We start from the raw sequence: 15227 nt of genomic DNA, 5'->3' as shown, positions 1-15227 counted from the left end.
TGTTTCTTATTTTTCCCTGTTAGAAACAGTGCTGCAGAGAAAGCTGTGTACATATCATTGCTAATTTAAATGAGTGTTCCTGTAGAGTAAATTCCTGGTCATGGAATCGTCTGGTAAAAGGGATTAGCATGTTGCCTTGCAGAAGGTTGTGCCAATTTGTTTCGATTTAATGACTGGTTAGTTTCGTTTCCTTCCGTAAATCATTACTGCATTGACCATCTTCATGTTTTATTTGCTTTTTTGTGTTTCTTCTGTGACTTTCCTGTTACCATTCTGTGATGCTTTTCTTGTGTTCATCGTTCTTACTGATTTCCTTGTACTCGGTATTTCTCGGATCAGTTGGAGTGTACGGGAGCAGAGCGGCAAACAGAACAGCAATGCTCCTTGCCCCCGTGGAGCTTCCGGCATATTGGGGAAGAGGACGCGAAGCGAATAGCTACTTATTCTGTGTGTGCACAGTGCTGTGGAGGGGAGGAGGACAGTCAGGACCTTTGAGAAGAAGATGTGTGGGGTGAGGGGAGTAGGGCTCCCCGCTTTGTGGGGTGGGGAAGACTTGGTGAAGAAATGGTGTTGAGCTTGGGGGAAGAGTGGGAGGCGGCCAGGTGAGAGGCCCGAGCGGGGAAGTCTTCTGCGTAGCGCAGACAGGCGGCTCTACAGATGAGAGCTTGAGGAGCTGGGAGAAGCCTGGGGCAGGGGTGGGAGTGCAGGGGTGAGGGGAGGGGAGTGGTAGCTGGTGATGGCCTTAACGCCGGCAGGGGCCACGGGCGGGCTTGATTCTGACTTCAGCGGCACTAATAAGCCACTGAAGACTTGTAAGAGCAGGAGAGAGGTACCATTTCTGTTTTTCCAAAGATACCTATCTTTGAGCCCTCTGGGCATGAGATAAGTATTGTCAGGAGGACTTCACCGGGATAAATATCCACCACTAGGTAATTTTTGGTGTTGTGAGGAAAAGATGATTCGTTTAATAAAATGGTGCTGGCAAAGCTGAGTTGTCTGAGAAAAAATAGCATGGATCCCTATCCTCATCATTTTCTTTCTTTCTTTTTTTTTAAGATTTTATTTATTTATTTGACAGACAGAGATCACAAGCAGGCAGAGAGGCAGGCGGAGAGAGAGGAGGAAGCAGGCTCCCTGCTGAGCAGAGAGCCCAGTGTGGGGCTCCATCCCAGGACTCTGGGATCACGACCTGAGCCGAAGGCAGCGGCTTAATCCACTGAGCCACCCAGGTGCCCCAATTCTCATCATTTTCCACAGTAATTCCCAAATGAATTAAATGAATTAAAAAGAATTCAATTTCCAAATGACTTTAAATATATAAAACAAAGAGCAAGAGTCTTAGAATAATATATATATTTTAAGATTTTATTTATTTATTTATTTATTTATTTGAGACAGAGCACTAGCAGGGAGGGGAGTAGAGGCAGAGGGAGCAGCAGGCTCCCCACTGAGCCTGGAACCTGATGTGGGACTCGATCCCAGGACCCTGAGATCATGGCCTGAGCTGAAGGCAGACGCTTGACCAGCTGAGCCACCCAGAGCCCCAAAATCCTAGAATAGTATTTAGATGACTATAATTCAAGAGTTGGAAAGGTATTTTAAATCAAGATAATTCAGAAGCTATAGAATTTTTCAAAAGTTGCCTTATGGCAAATAGTACCATGAACAAGTGGACAGCCATAAGGAGGAGCAAACTTGATACCTGCCACAGCATATGAATTTTAAACATTAGCTTGTGTTTAAATGTCCCGACTGGGTGGGGGCCTGTGGTGCAGGTCCTGAAAGAATTCGCTCAGCGGAACAGAGAAGTAGACCTTTGCTGACTGTGCCGCAAGGGAGTTGGGGCAGACGGAAGGGAGAGACTGTCTTTGGAGGAGGCAGGGGTGGGGGCCGCCGTTATAATGCAGAGTGAAGGGGGGGGGCACATGGAGCTTGCCCTTTTTTGGTAACCGTCCGTGGTTACTGGTTACGTTGGTCACTTGGGCTCTGTGGCCATTTCGAGGCGGGTCGCTTAAGGAGCCTGTTTGCAGCGTGGCGGTCACTGTGGGTCCTTCTGCCTGGCTCACGTTTCCATTGCTCAAGCCTGTTGCCGAAAAGAGGCCTCTGCAGTGCTGAGGGAAAGAAGCGGCCGTGTACAGCTCCGGTGTACGATTGCGATTTTGTGAGCTCCCAGGAGAGGCGGGACTGAGCGGGGGCGGTAGAGGTCAGGGAAGGCGCAGGAGAGGGTGGTGCCTCCGGGGAGCCGGGGACAGGCAAGCGGATGAAAGAACTTTCTGGGATGATGGAAATGATCTGTCTTTTGATTGGCAGGGTGGTTACATGGGTCTGTGCATTTGTCGAAACCCCTGAAATGTACACTTCAACCTGTGTGTGTTAATGAATATACATTATACCAGAGTAAAATTTTAAAAAAGAGGAAGTATTTACAGCACAACAGATACCAGGCTAATATCTCAAACATCTAAATCGTCTCACCGATTGGTAAGGAAGAGATAACCCAGAGAGACAGTAAGCAAAGGATACAAATGGTTGGTTCTCATAAGAGAAATAAAGATGGCTAATGTATGAAATAATATTCATGAACAAGTGGGCGGGGGAATGTAAAGTAAAGAAACGGTGAGCTGTCCCTTCTCACGCATCCCTTTGGCCAATTAAAAAGTGCCTCAGTTCCTATGGTGGAACTGAGGAGGAGGTGTACAGTGTTCTCGTGGACCGCTGGTAGAAGTGGGAAGTGTTGGAACTCTTCGGTATGCTGTAGGACAATACTTTGCGTCCACACCCTGTAAGAATGTTCTTTAACGTTGCAGTCAGACTCATTCCGGTGATGTCCGTCAGGGCTTGTTGGTCCTTTGCTCGGGCTCTGCAGCAGCTCCCCATTTTTATCAAAGTGAAGGCCGGGTCCTGATTTGCACAGCATGACCCTGTTATCTCTGACCCGCCTCCTAGTTCCCTGGGCTTGTGGCTTCTGCTCCGCCCACAGGGCCCTCCGGCAGGCGTGGTCCCTGCAGCAGTCCTTTCCCTGGGCCTTTCTTCCCAGGTGCACTGTGTATACGGATATAAACGTATTCTCAGCCTCTCTGAGGTCTTTACACCAGCGTTGTGTTTTCGACAAATACATTTGAGCTTTCTTCAGCCACGCTCAATAGAATCACAGTCCCCTCCCCAGCACTGTCTCCCTTCCCTACTTGTTTTTCAAAGCACTCATCACCCTCTAACAGATTTTATATACTCAGTTCTTTTGTTTGGTGTCCCCCCTGACTCTTACCTCTTAGAACTGAAGCTTAACGAGAATAGGGCATCTGTCTCTATCCTCACCACCTAGAACAGTGTCTTGTATAGTGGGCAGTTAAAAAATATTTGAATGTTGCCGTTAGAAATACACACTTTATACTATGAGAAAGTTGTGAAAAGATACATACCAGCTGGAAATACTGGCTGTTTGGAGGGGTGGGGATAAGCAAAAAGGTGGAAATGGATTATGTTAAAACGTACAAAGATGTAAATATGTGCTCCGTTTGCGTGTGAGTGTACGTTTGAAGGCGTAAACTCTCAGGTCAGTCTCAGATGGTGAGATGAAGGTGACTGTTTACTTCTTTCAAATGTGTTCTATCTTAAGGTCTTGCAATAAACACTTTGTAATTGAGGAATAAAAGCGATTTTCTTTTTTTGTGGGGGAGCGTTCACTTCTGCTTTCCTTCTTTCTGTAATGCTTGGGCAGTCTTCTGATTCTGAATTTGCATTCCAGGTCCTTTAATGCCAGCGAGGGAGTACATATATCTAAACATTAGATTTAACCATTGTGGTTAGGAAAAGGAATATTCTCTGTTAAAAATCAGTGAGCATAGGTGTCTGTTAAAGTATGTAAACCACGGGCTACTCTGGAGAATGGGCAGGGGTGGGTACGGGGACACCGTGGGTGGGGGTCTGGGTGATAGCGGTGGCCCCCGGAGATGGAGAGGCCCAGACGGTGGCTGAGACGTTTGGGAGACAGGGCTGCCCGTAGCCGTGTGAGGTCAGGAAGAGGAAATCCGAGCTGTCTGCTCTTTGTCCTATGGATTGTGTATGTTTTTCCCAGTTTGCCTGTCTCTCTTCTGGGCGGGGCAGTAGGGACGAGGGAGTTTTTAGCATCTCTTTGGTATATGGAAATTCTTGTGTAGTAGTATTTGTCCATCTGTTCTTTTTTAAAATTTTTTTAAAAGATTGTATTTATTTATTTGAGAGAGAGAGAGGGAGAACAGGAGAGGGGAGAAGGTCAGAGGGAGAAGCAGACTCCCCGTGGAGCTGGGAGCCCGATCTGGGACTCAATCCTGGGATGCCAGGATCATGACCTGAGCCAAAGGCAGTTGCTTAACCAACTGAGCCACTCAGGGACCCCACATCTGTTCTTTAATAGCCTCTAGGATTCATATCACATAAGGAATTCTCCACTATGAAATTATAAAAATGACCCTCTGCCATTTTCTTCTAGTCTTTATGGTTTTGGTTTTTCGTATTTACGTCTTTGGTCCCTGGAATTTATGTGCAGAGAAATGATGTAGGGGCTCATCTGATTTTTCCAGAAGGGGAACCCAGACTTTGACCTGTTGTTGAGCACAGCTGCGGAAGAGGGTGATGCCTTCTGTGCTGCAAAGACTCAGGCAATTTGAAGAATTACGGGCAAATCGGGTTTAGATTAGGGAAGTCCTTTGTTATCACTTACTAAATTTGTAACTGGGGCCCAAGGGTCCATGAGCACCTGGCTCCGGGAGTCCCGAATGGACCAGGTTTGACCACTCACCACTAACAAAATACAAGGAGAAATGAGTGGCGGTGAAACGAGAAAGGAACTTTTCAGTGCGGCCAACACTGGGAAGACAGCCTGGAGTAACTCTCAAACGACGGTCTCCAAAGTGCTGAAAATACTTCAAGGTTCATGGAAGGAAAATGTGGGGCAAAGATTGGTGGAAAGGCCACCCTTAGGTGACCTGGGGGCTCTCTAAAGGTCACCTCATTGACATAAGAAAAGAGCCCTTCATCTCTCATCCCTTAGGAGGTTACAAGGATTTCCTTTCTTCTGTTCCAAGTAACCCATAGGAGTCACCTAAGGGGTGGAGAATGAATCAGGAAAAGTAGCATAGATATGGTGAGGGGTGGGTTTCAGGAGTCCAGACTTTGCTTTCAGTTTTTCTCTTGCTCTTTACTGAATTGTTCTGTTACTTTAGTTTCTCCCCCTTCTGATCCTGAGCATCTGAATTCTGCTGGAAAGAGCACCTAGTCATGCTATCTGGTTTTTAAATTCACTTTGTCTTTATTGTTCTAAGTAACAGGCCCTCGGTGGGAAAACAATTTAAGTGGTCTAGCAGTATGTAAAGTGAAAAAGAGATGCCCTCTGCTGATAGCTCCCTTTATTTCTTTTTCCAGAAAAAACCCACTGTGGTGTGCGTCCTTCAGAAGACTTTATTTTTTATTTATAAACACCACCCCCTTGGTAAAGGGAGATGATAACCCAAGCCGGCTTACTCTTAGGATGCTCTCAGGCTGGTTAATACAATGTAAACCCAAGGAGAATAATCCTGAGGATTGTGTTTTTAGTTGAACAAATGGTTTTTTAAATTGTTTCATCTAAATTTTTGTATACTGGCATAGAGTGCTTCATAATAATACCTTGCTTTTTTTTCCTTCTCAGGGATTTTCTGTCTTATTAAGGAGTTTGAGTAGGGAAATGATAAACTGAAATTCATTGAGTTTAATTCTGTGGATGGAAGTTCCCTGGGGAGGAGTTACGGATGAGGATTTCCTGAGTTTTAGTCCAGGAGATCAGATGTGTGTTCAGCTTTGGGAAACCCTCCGTGGCCTGGCTCACATGCCCATTGGCCTCGTTTCTTGGCCTTTCTGACCCTCCAAGTACCTCTTTGAGTTCCACCCTAGTGCCCCACTACCATCAGCGTTTCAGTTTGTGCGCAGACGCCCTGAGTGGTTGTTTGCTCTTTTCGCGGACTCTTTCCTGGCTCTCGGAGCTTACTCGTGCTCCAGACGTCTCACGTGCTTCACTTAAAAGATGTACGCTATTTTGTAATGGAGGGGGGTGTTCAAGAGAAAATGATTGAACCTTTGCAGGTTTGTTTGGCTTTAAATGTGGGCAAGAGAAGACTTGCATGAGACATCAGGGTGTTAAAATATTTCTTTCCATGTCTGCGTGCGGAGTCAACAGTTTAGCCCTCTCTAAGGAATTCCTAGTTGTCTCTTGTCTTCAGTAATTAGGATGTGGTGCTGTTGTATGGCTAAGCAATACTGATTTTAGATAATATTTTTGTACTTCATACTTAGGGAGAAGACGACTGTGGTTTAATGAGATCGCAGTATTTTTAGGGATGATAAGGCATTTTGGTCTGGATTTGATCAGGTTAGATGGCTAAACATAGACCGATTCACCATAGACATGATTTAGGTAAATTAGAAATGTGTTTTTGTTTTTGCTTATGATAAAAGGAAATAAGTGTTTCTTGCAGACTTGCTTTTCTGGCCTGCTGGGAGCTGACGCTCTCCACTTCCTTCCTGCTCGTGGGAGTGCTGCTGTTTAGGGAAACCAGCTGTCTGTTTTAGGCTTTCGGCTTGGCTCTGCATGCTGGGGGTGATCCCGGTTGGGCAGGACTGTGGTTCCTGGTTCCCCAGCACAGAGCAGAAGGCACTGCCATTCTTCTGAACTTCCAAATGCCTCCGTGTGAGGGCGGCGGGGGCTGGGACTCAAAGAGTTGGGTACAGTGTGTTTGAATTTTTTGTCTAGTCCTCTGGAGAATTAAGTGAGGTAAATCATCCCAAGTCACAGAGTTTCTTGCAGAACGTAATTTAGCTCTTGACTTGTGGCATCCAGACCCTTGGAGAACTCCGTGAAACCACTTTGTGGCCGTCCCTGTATGGCTTCTTGTTGCACTGAAGAGCTCTAGACTAGAAGCACTGAGATGCCAGGTTTTATTTCCAGTTAGTGTGACCTGATAACTTTATTGATAAAATCCAATAAAAACAAATAGTTGTAAAAATGAAGTTAAGAAAGACCTACAAACAGATGTCCAAAGTTTTTATTATTAGGTTTAGCAGACATAAAATTATTTCGTTAAATTGCTTTAAGCCTTTTAAAATTTCTTATGTTTAGTTTCTATAATTATCTCATGTGGGCTAGTACCAAATAATTCACTGATTGGCACTGGTTCTTGAACTACACTCTGAGGGATACTGCCTAACCTCTCCTCTTATCCTCTGCCAGAACTCCTCATTCTTACATTTAGGGTATAAGTGAAGCCAAGTGCTTTTGGGAAGGGCTGTATCTTGAATCACATTTGAACACTGTCTCCATTTAGGCTATAGGAAGCACAATTTAAAATTTAATTAACATTGTAAAAATTATTATTGAGGAATCAAGAAGCCAGTCTTTGAATTACCTAAGCAACGGATCTGGATATCATATAGCATATGACTTTGAAAGATGTAGTAAAATTTCTGAAATCAGTTCCGTAAAAATCAGTCTGTTACCAAGACATGTGAGGAAATAAATGTCTTTCCTTTGCCAACAGTTCTCAGATAATGTGATTGCTTCCAAATAAACATAAGAATCAGAAAAACAAAAAACTAATCATCCTGGGTCATGTATTCCGGAAATCGGATTGTGCATTTAGCGCTGCTAGATAGGACTATCAAATCATTGCTCAAATTGTAAGCTTTCCAAAGTGGAAGTGCTTTTCTGAGGAGCAGAGACTCCTTCCTGCCCCCCACAAATTTACCATAGCTATGACCAAACAGTGAATCTTTCTTTAGTTCTTTCCATAAACAGAATTGAACAAAATGACTCTATTAGTGTCATCAAAACTTGGCTTGGCTTTGAAGTTGGGATGCTTAAATTGTTGTGTTGGGATTTTAAATTTCACTTACTAAGAGGTTTTGTGATTTTATTTTACTTGTTTCATAATGAATAAGTATAGTATTTTTATTAACTGCCATTATTTTTTTAAATTTGTGCTTCATTCTTTCTCTAAATTCTATTTAATGTTTACTTTTCAGGAATTACCCAACTCTGTCTTTCTGGTGATGGAGGTAGGTAGTGTATGTGCCGTTTAATTACTTCACATTCTTTCTGGCTAATATGTACTTTAAAGTGGACAGTAGATTGTTATTTGAAATTTTGAATTCATAAAGTCCATTTAGTGACTTAGATTCTACTTTATAAGGAATATATAATTAAAAATCTTGATACTATAATTCTTGATTTTTCAGGCTAGATTTACACTATATAGAAACTATTTTTAATTAAAATTAGCTGATCATGATTTGAATTAATCTTGAATCAGTTTCCTTATTGTAATTATCTTTTCTTTTATGTATCAGTACTGCAATGGTGGAGACCTGGCAGATTATTTGCAAGGTAATTTTTGTCTGTCAGTGTTCAATAAAGATAGTGCTGTGGTCTGTTGAGTCCTCAGAGCTACTTCCGAAATAATGCCGACCCTGCTTTCTGCACTTGTACAGAAACGTTCAATAAATATTTGTGTATTTGTTTAAGTATGATTGCTTTGCTGACCAACTGTTGTTTATTGTGGTTTTATTCCTAAACTTGCGGATAAGTCCTTCCCTCTTTTTGTTACTGTTGGAGAGATGGGTCCTCTTCCCAAGAGAGAAAAAGACCAGATGGTTCTCATCTTCAAGAGACTCTATTGGGTTGCCAGCAGTGAACCTTTAGTCCCGTTCATTTCTTTCAAAAATTAAAAAAAAAAATCACAATGCAAAAAATATATCTAAGAATGTGTTTATCAATGTGAATCTTTCTTGTAAATTAAAAGTTACAAAGGATTAATTAAAAGTAACATTGAAATTTTTTGTGGCAGAGGTAAGATTTTAGTACTAGATGGTGCTTGAAATTCTGTATCCAGAATGTGTATAGGCAGGATGGATATAAGGCATTCAGATCAAAATGTGTCTGTCTCCCACAAGTATGTTTTAAAATTGTGTTAGATGAGGCCAGCTGTTGATCCCTTAAAATGCAAGGGAAATATGCAAAAAATATCTCAACCTCTAAACCGGTCACGGCGGTTGGTGGTGACCCTAAGACTTACAAAGGGTGTGGACAGTTTACGAGAACATAATTAAAATGTTCAATTTCACCTAGTAATTAGGGAGTGCAACTGGAAGTGAGCTTTGAAAAATCTTTGAAATATGAAACATCGCTGACTTTCAGAAGCTGCAGAGAGATTAATAGGAAGAGCCCTGGGAGTGTTGCCCCTGCTCCTGCTTGGTGCGGTGATGGGTGAGGTGGCCCCTGGGTGCCAAGCTCCTTGTGCACAAGGGACAGCGGCGACCCTAGGACGCCGACGACCACGGACGCCACACGGTCTGCCGCCAGCAGAGTGGTCCGCGCGCATCAGCTGGCCGGCTGGGCGCCGCAACTGCCACCTCGGAGAAGGAGCAGAGCAGGCGTCCTGTTCGTCCTGACGGGCCAGAGTCAGGCCCGAGGGGAGCCGACACCCCACCTGGTCCCGCGTGCTCCTGCCCCAAGGGGACCGATGCTCCGCGGCTCCTGCTTCCCCAGGCCAGTCCCGCCTGCCCTGCCCACCGTGGGCCCGCCGCAGTAGCAGGGCGAGAGCCGCAGGACCCCTCCGGAGCCAGCAGGCCTCAGGGACGCACTGGGGACAGAGACCGGATTTGGAAGCTTGGTTTTTGGCTGATTGTTGCGGAAAGAGAGGAGGGAGTGAGTGACTGAAGGAAGGAAGGAAAGGAAGGAGAAGAAGGAAAGGAATGAAGGAAGGAAATTGGTATCCCTCCCCCCATTAAAAAAAAAAACTTATAAATAGTGGAAGCTCTGCCCGAGTCCTTCCCTAGTCCCACTCCCGTCCTTACCCCTTACCTTGAATTTGGGAGTTTATTGCATGTGTAGTTTTGTGTTTTTCCAACCAAGATTCTTTTTTTTTAATCCTTATTTGATATATATATGTGTGTGTGTGTGTGTGTGTGTGTAATATATATATATCCCCCCCCCCCCCCCCGCCAAAATGCCCGTTGCTAGTAGATAGAATGCGGTGAGACGACTGGCGGAAAGAAGTTCAAGCTAGAAAACACACTGCTTCTGCCTGCCCAGTCAGAGAATCTCGAGTTCCTTGCCGGTCTCAGTGATCCGGGTAAAAGCACCTTCCTCCGGGGTCAGATTGAGTGGCTCCCTATCAGTTCGGTGCCCTCGTTAGGGTATCAGTTTCCCTCAGAAACAGAAGTCCTCCTCGCTGATGCGGGGCACTGCTGCTGGTGTCGCGGACTTAAGGTGGTTCCGGTCGAGCTCCTATTTGATATGACAGCAGGAGTGTTAGAACAGGAGGCCCGTGAGTGAGGCTTGAGTGTTGGAGTCAGACGAGCTGGTTTACAGCAGGGCCCCCTTCACAGCGCTTGACTGCTGTGGTTTTGCTCGAGTCCTTGAACCGCAACCTGGTCCCTCTCCGCCACAGTCCTTAAAGGAATCCCTTGTTGTTTGAAAACCCTTGTAAAGACATAGAAAAGAAATCCGGACCTCAAGGAATTTTCCAGAGTTAAACCACCCAGTAAGATAGCCAACAACCTCATGGGGCTACGGAGCTCTTAAAGTGTGGGCTAGTCCGAAGACAACGTGCAAACGCGAATGTATTGGATTTTGAACACTTCAAGGAAGAAAACAATGATAATTCACTAAGGATTTTCTGTTGATTACAAGTGAAGTTGTTTTGGATGTATTAGATTAAATATATGTTAGTTAAACCCGTTTCTTTTTAGTTTTTAAAATGTGGCTACTAGGAAATTTAAAGTTACATATGTGGGTCACGTATTTCTGTTGGAGAGCACTGGTCTGGACGGTCTAATGCTGTTCTAACACAACGTGATCATTTAGTCCTTTCATTTGCTTTGATAAATAAAATGCCATTCACATTTTCAAAAGACGGAAAGCAAATTCTATGGATTGTAAGTTAAAAACATTTTAAATTAATTAGCAAGTCGTACTCTAACGTGCGTTCTGGCAGGATTCGTGGCAGCTGTGGCTGAGCCTCCTCCCTCTGGGCTAACTTGCTCAAGAATTCATTTATTTGGAAGAGTTTTGATGCTGGCTGTGCCTTTGAAATACTGTTTTTAACCTGGGAAATTCAGTTTATGGGGTTGTGTTGAGAAGTATGCATTCCATGTTCATAGAACTATGTGAATGTTTACTCTAGTTTGTGTTCAAAAACAGCTTAAACTAGATCACTCACCACCCCCCCCCCCAGGAACAGCGCTAGAATTTGGACTCTGAAGCAAATAAATTTTAAGTATACTCAATTGTATGTAATGAGGCAAAAATTCAAGTTCTGAGCAGCTGTAGTCATTTAAAGTAGCCCTAGAATGAAAATGTAAATGAATGAAACGGAAAACTGTTCATTCTAATTTTTGCAAAGTAACTTAAGTAAAACATTACGAAAATAAAGATCTAATCATTGGTTTGACCCACCCACTAAGATCCGGAGGAATATGCTCCGTATTTTTAGCGGTGCTTATTTCCAAGGGATGGCATATGGAAGATACCACTTATGTGTTTTAGTGTATTTATATTTCTTTTTGTTTTCAGTGAACATCAAGAAAAGAGCCCCAAAGGATTAAAAAAAAAAAGTAAAACAGAAAAAACTATTTATAAACCATGGGGACTTACCTTATTTGAAGATGTTAAGGACATAAAAATGTCATTATGTCTAAAATGATCTTAAAACTAACATTTCATTTGTTCCAAGTATAACGTTTTTATCTTCTTAAATGCATATAGAAAGTTTATGTAGAGCGTATTCTTGAGTTGTATGTTCACATACAGAAGTAGGTTCACAAAGGATTTAGTAGGGAGGGTCATGGATATTAAATCCCTAATGTAGATTCAAGGAATCACACTTGTGACTTTTAGAGCCATTGTAATAAAAAGTTTATCTTTGTGTATTGACTATATATGAATAGTTACTCTGCGCCAGGCTTTTTCTAAAGTCTTCATTGCTAAAGGTGCTATCTTGTTTGACTGTCACAACACCCCATGTGTTTAGTCTGTTTCCAGTTTTTCTAGGGGAGGAAGTAGGCCCGGAGGGTTCATCATCCAGGGTCACGCAGTGAGGAGGCGGAGGCGCCGGGATGGGAAGAGAGGCAGCCTGACTCCCGATCAAGCTGTTAACATTGCAGTATGCCCCAGCGTACACACACACACTGGAGTGGCCGCTGTCTTCTGACTACCCTCCAGTAATGTCCATGTTGTGTCTCTGTAGTACTGAAAACAAGTAGAAGTGTTCCTTCTTGAAGGTGCCTGGTGATGAGACATAGTGTGGTGGGGCAGGAGTGTTGTAGCAGGGAAGATGAGGGAGAGCCCTGCGGGAGCGCAGACCCCTCACAGCTACAAGTGGTGGATGAGGGTCCCAGTCGCCATTCATTGGCCCCACCTGCATTTAATTTGTGCTCACATAATGCCCGGAGTGAAATCCGGACATTTATCCCAAACCGTTGGCTGATAACAAGGAGCGCTTCTATTTTAGTTTGCCGAGGGGCCTCCCGTTTGCGGAGCACCTGTTGTGCTTAGAGTCTCGTGGGCACCTTCACCAGTAAAAACGGGGGAAAGAAAAACACCGGCGAAAACAAGAGATGCAAATTAAATCAGTTCTCTTTACAACAGATCGAGTGAAACGTTTGAGGTGTCTGCTCTCTTTTCATAGACTGAAATTATTAGAGTAAAATGGAGAAAAAGTGTGACTCCCGGTTCCTCATTCCCTCTCTGTTCTTAACTCGATTTTGTTGATGGGAGATGCGGATGGCATTTTTGATTGCGTGTGCTTAAATGTTTATGCGATTCCTTTTCTACCAGCTAAAGGAACTCTCAGTGAAGATACCATTAGAGTGTTTCTGCATCAGATCGCAGCTGCCATGCGGATTCTGCACAGCAAAGGAATCATCCACAGGGATCTCAAACCCCAGAACATCTTGCTGTCATACGCGAATCGCAGAAAATCCACCGTCAGTGGTATTCGCATCAAAATAGGTAAACGGCGTGTAGTGTTTGATGCAAAGGACAGCCTTGAGACTCTGTAGTTTTAGAAAATTTTAGCCCAACTTTGTTGGAATGATGGGTTTTGTTGATGCAATTTTGAAATTTTTGTTGAGTTCAGCAAGGTGCATTTGGGTATGGGAACGCTGTACCGTGCTGGCCGCCTACGCTTATCTCAGAACCGAGGGGCCCCTGTTGGGAACTCCAGACGCAGCTCCCGGCACCGAATGCCGTTCTGCTTCTCATCAGTGGGAGGCTGATGTATGGTGGTTGTAGATGCAGTTGAAGAACCCGGGCTCTTCACAGCTCGTGGAATTGTAACACAAGGGATCTAAGAGACCATTTAGATCAACCTTTCTTTCCTTTTCTTTTTTTTTTTTTTTATAATTATTTGAAGCAGTTTGTAATCCTAGGTATTTTTTTAAACTTTTCTTTGTGTGGTTAGAATTTTTTTTTTTTTAACCTGTATGGAAAGAAATTTCCGGAAGTACCTAGGTGGCTCAGTTGGTTGGGCGTCTGCCTTTGGCTCGGGTCATGATCCTGGGGTCCAGGGATGGATCTCCACGCTGGGCTTCCTGCTCAGCCGGGAGTCTGCTTCTCCCTCTCCTTCTCTGCCCCTCTCCCAGCTCATTCTCTCTCTCAAATAAATAAATAAAAGCTTTAAGAAAAATAAGGAAGTTTCTGGTTTTATGTATGTTACATCTGGATCTGGAGAAGGGAAAAAAAGAAGCTCAAATTCTCCACCTGGCACTGATACGTAGAGCAGTATTAATGAATCGTTTATTGCAACTAGCTTTTCTCTCACAAAGCTTGGTGCTCGCTCCCTGAGTACGAAACCGGCAGAGCAGGGACTCGTGCAGCTGGTGATCACCACCCGTTCGTAGCTTGTTGAAACTGAGGTGGAAATTTTCTTCCTTGGCAGGCAGGCTTACCCAATAAGCTGCAGATTTCTCACAGTTCCTTTGTGCCCTCTTGCGTCTTGAAGGTGTGATCTATGTGAAGTGTGAGTAAAGGTATCTTTTGTTTTTCTCCCTTTTATTTTGTGGACTAGCGGATTTTGGGTTTGCCCGTTACCTGCAGAGTAACATGATGGCTGCAACCCTGTGTGGGTCCCCGATGTACATGGTGAGTGAGTTTCTGTCCTTGCCCGTGTCTGTAGTATGGTGCCATTAGCACTGGGATTTTAAGTATCATGCTGGTTTCCAGTTCAGGTGTGATTTTATGTGTAGCCTAAACTGTTGTATTACTAACAGTGATTGTATTACTGATAATGCTTTAAGTCATCTTTTGCTTTAAAACAGTGGACTATAAAGGTCACTTTTACCCATTAGCTGATTTTTTTTTTTTTTTTTTAAGTAGGCTCCACACCCAGCATGGAGTTCTTTTAGCTTAAGTTTTTTAAAAAAAACTAGCTATTAGTGGTAAAAAAATTCCTTGTTAGAGTAAATTGAAAATACAGATTGATGAAGCACAGTCATGCTGTACTTGGTGTGTGATATTAGGGAAAACAACAACAACAACAAAAAACCCTTCTTGGGCATTTCTTCATCTTTAGGGTGAACATGCTCATCTTTTCATGTTATTTCTCTTGACAAATCCCTGGGGCATAGAAGATTTTTCAGTTAGTGTTAGAGGTAAAGCTGAAAAATTGTAGTTCTGTCTTCATCCTTCGGTACGGATGTTGTCATGTCCGAAAAGGGAAGGCTATGAAAATTCTGGGCAAGTGGGAAACATCAGGCCTGGAAATAGCTTAATTCTGGAGCTTCAGAATTCTGCCAAGTAAATGCATGTACCTGTCTCAGTTCTAAGTGTAAAATGGGCTTATGTTCAGTAAGGATTTCCTCTGATCTAAGTCAGTGAGAAGCTTACCAGGGATGACAGCTAAAAATGGTACTCCTGGAAAATGAAGTTTCCCTGGCTTTGAGCGTGTTTGACATTTCTGTTTAATGTTTGTCCAGATTACTGGCATTTTTAAGAAGCAGCATCCAGCAAGAGGTGGAAAAAGAGCTGTAACAAAGCAGCAGAGAAGACAAATGCCTTTGCTTTTAAGACAGTCCTTACTGTATTTTCATCATAGTTTGTGTATTATTTTAAAAGCTTTCAAATGAGCGGAAAACCAGGGAGTAATACAGCAAACACTTATGTACTTATTGTCCATTTTTAACAAAGGTAACGTTTCGCCATGTGTGCCTTGATCTTTTTT

General features: G+C 43.5%; 1 protein-coding gene across 6 annotated transcripts in view; it reads left to right on the top strand.

Annotated features, from left to right (window-relative positions):
- ULK2 (unc-51 like autophagy activating kinase 2) overlaps positions 1–15227 on the top strand; it is an 87832-nt gene that overhangs the window by 5229 nt on the left and 67376 nt on the right. For 5 of the 6 annotated variants that reach the window (XM_045984289.1, XM_045984285.1, XM_045984286.1 and 2 more), the window contains exons 4-7: positions 8032–8064; positions 8356–8392; positions 12845–13018; positions 14076–14149. In XM_045984289.1, coding sequence (XP_045840245.1) covers positions 8032–8064; positions 8356–8392; positions 12845–13018; positions 14076–14149 — 318 coding nt within the window. The remainder of the gene's footprint in view (positions 1–8031; positions 8065–8355; positions 8393–12844; positions 13019–14075; positions 14150–15227) is intronic. The other variant, XM_045984288.1, reaches the window with a different exon arrangement.

This window comes from Meles meles, chromosome 18, assembly GCF_922984935.1.
Source record: "Meles meles chromosome 18, mMelMel3.1 paternal haplotype, whole genome shotgun sequence".
Lineage (NCBI taxonomy): Eukaryota > Metazoa > Chordata > Mammalia > Carnivora > Mustelidae > Meles > Meles meles.
Note: the sequence above shows the minus strand (reverse complement) of the source record. Positions and strands in the feature narration are given on the sequence as shown.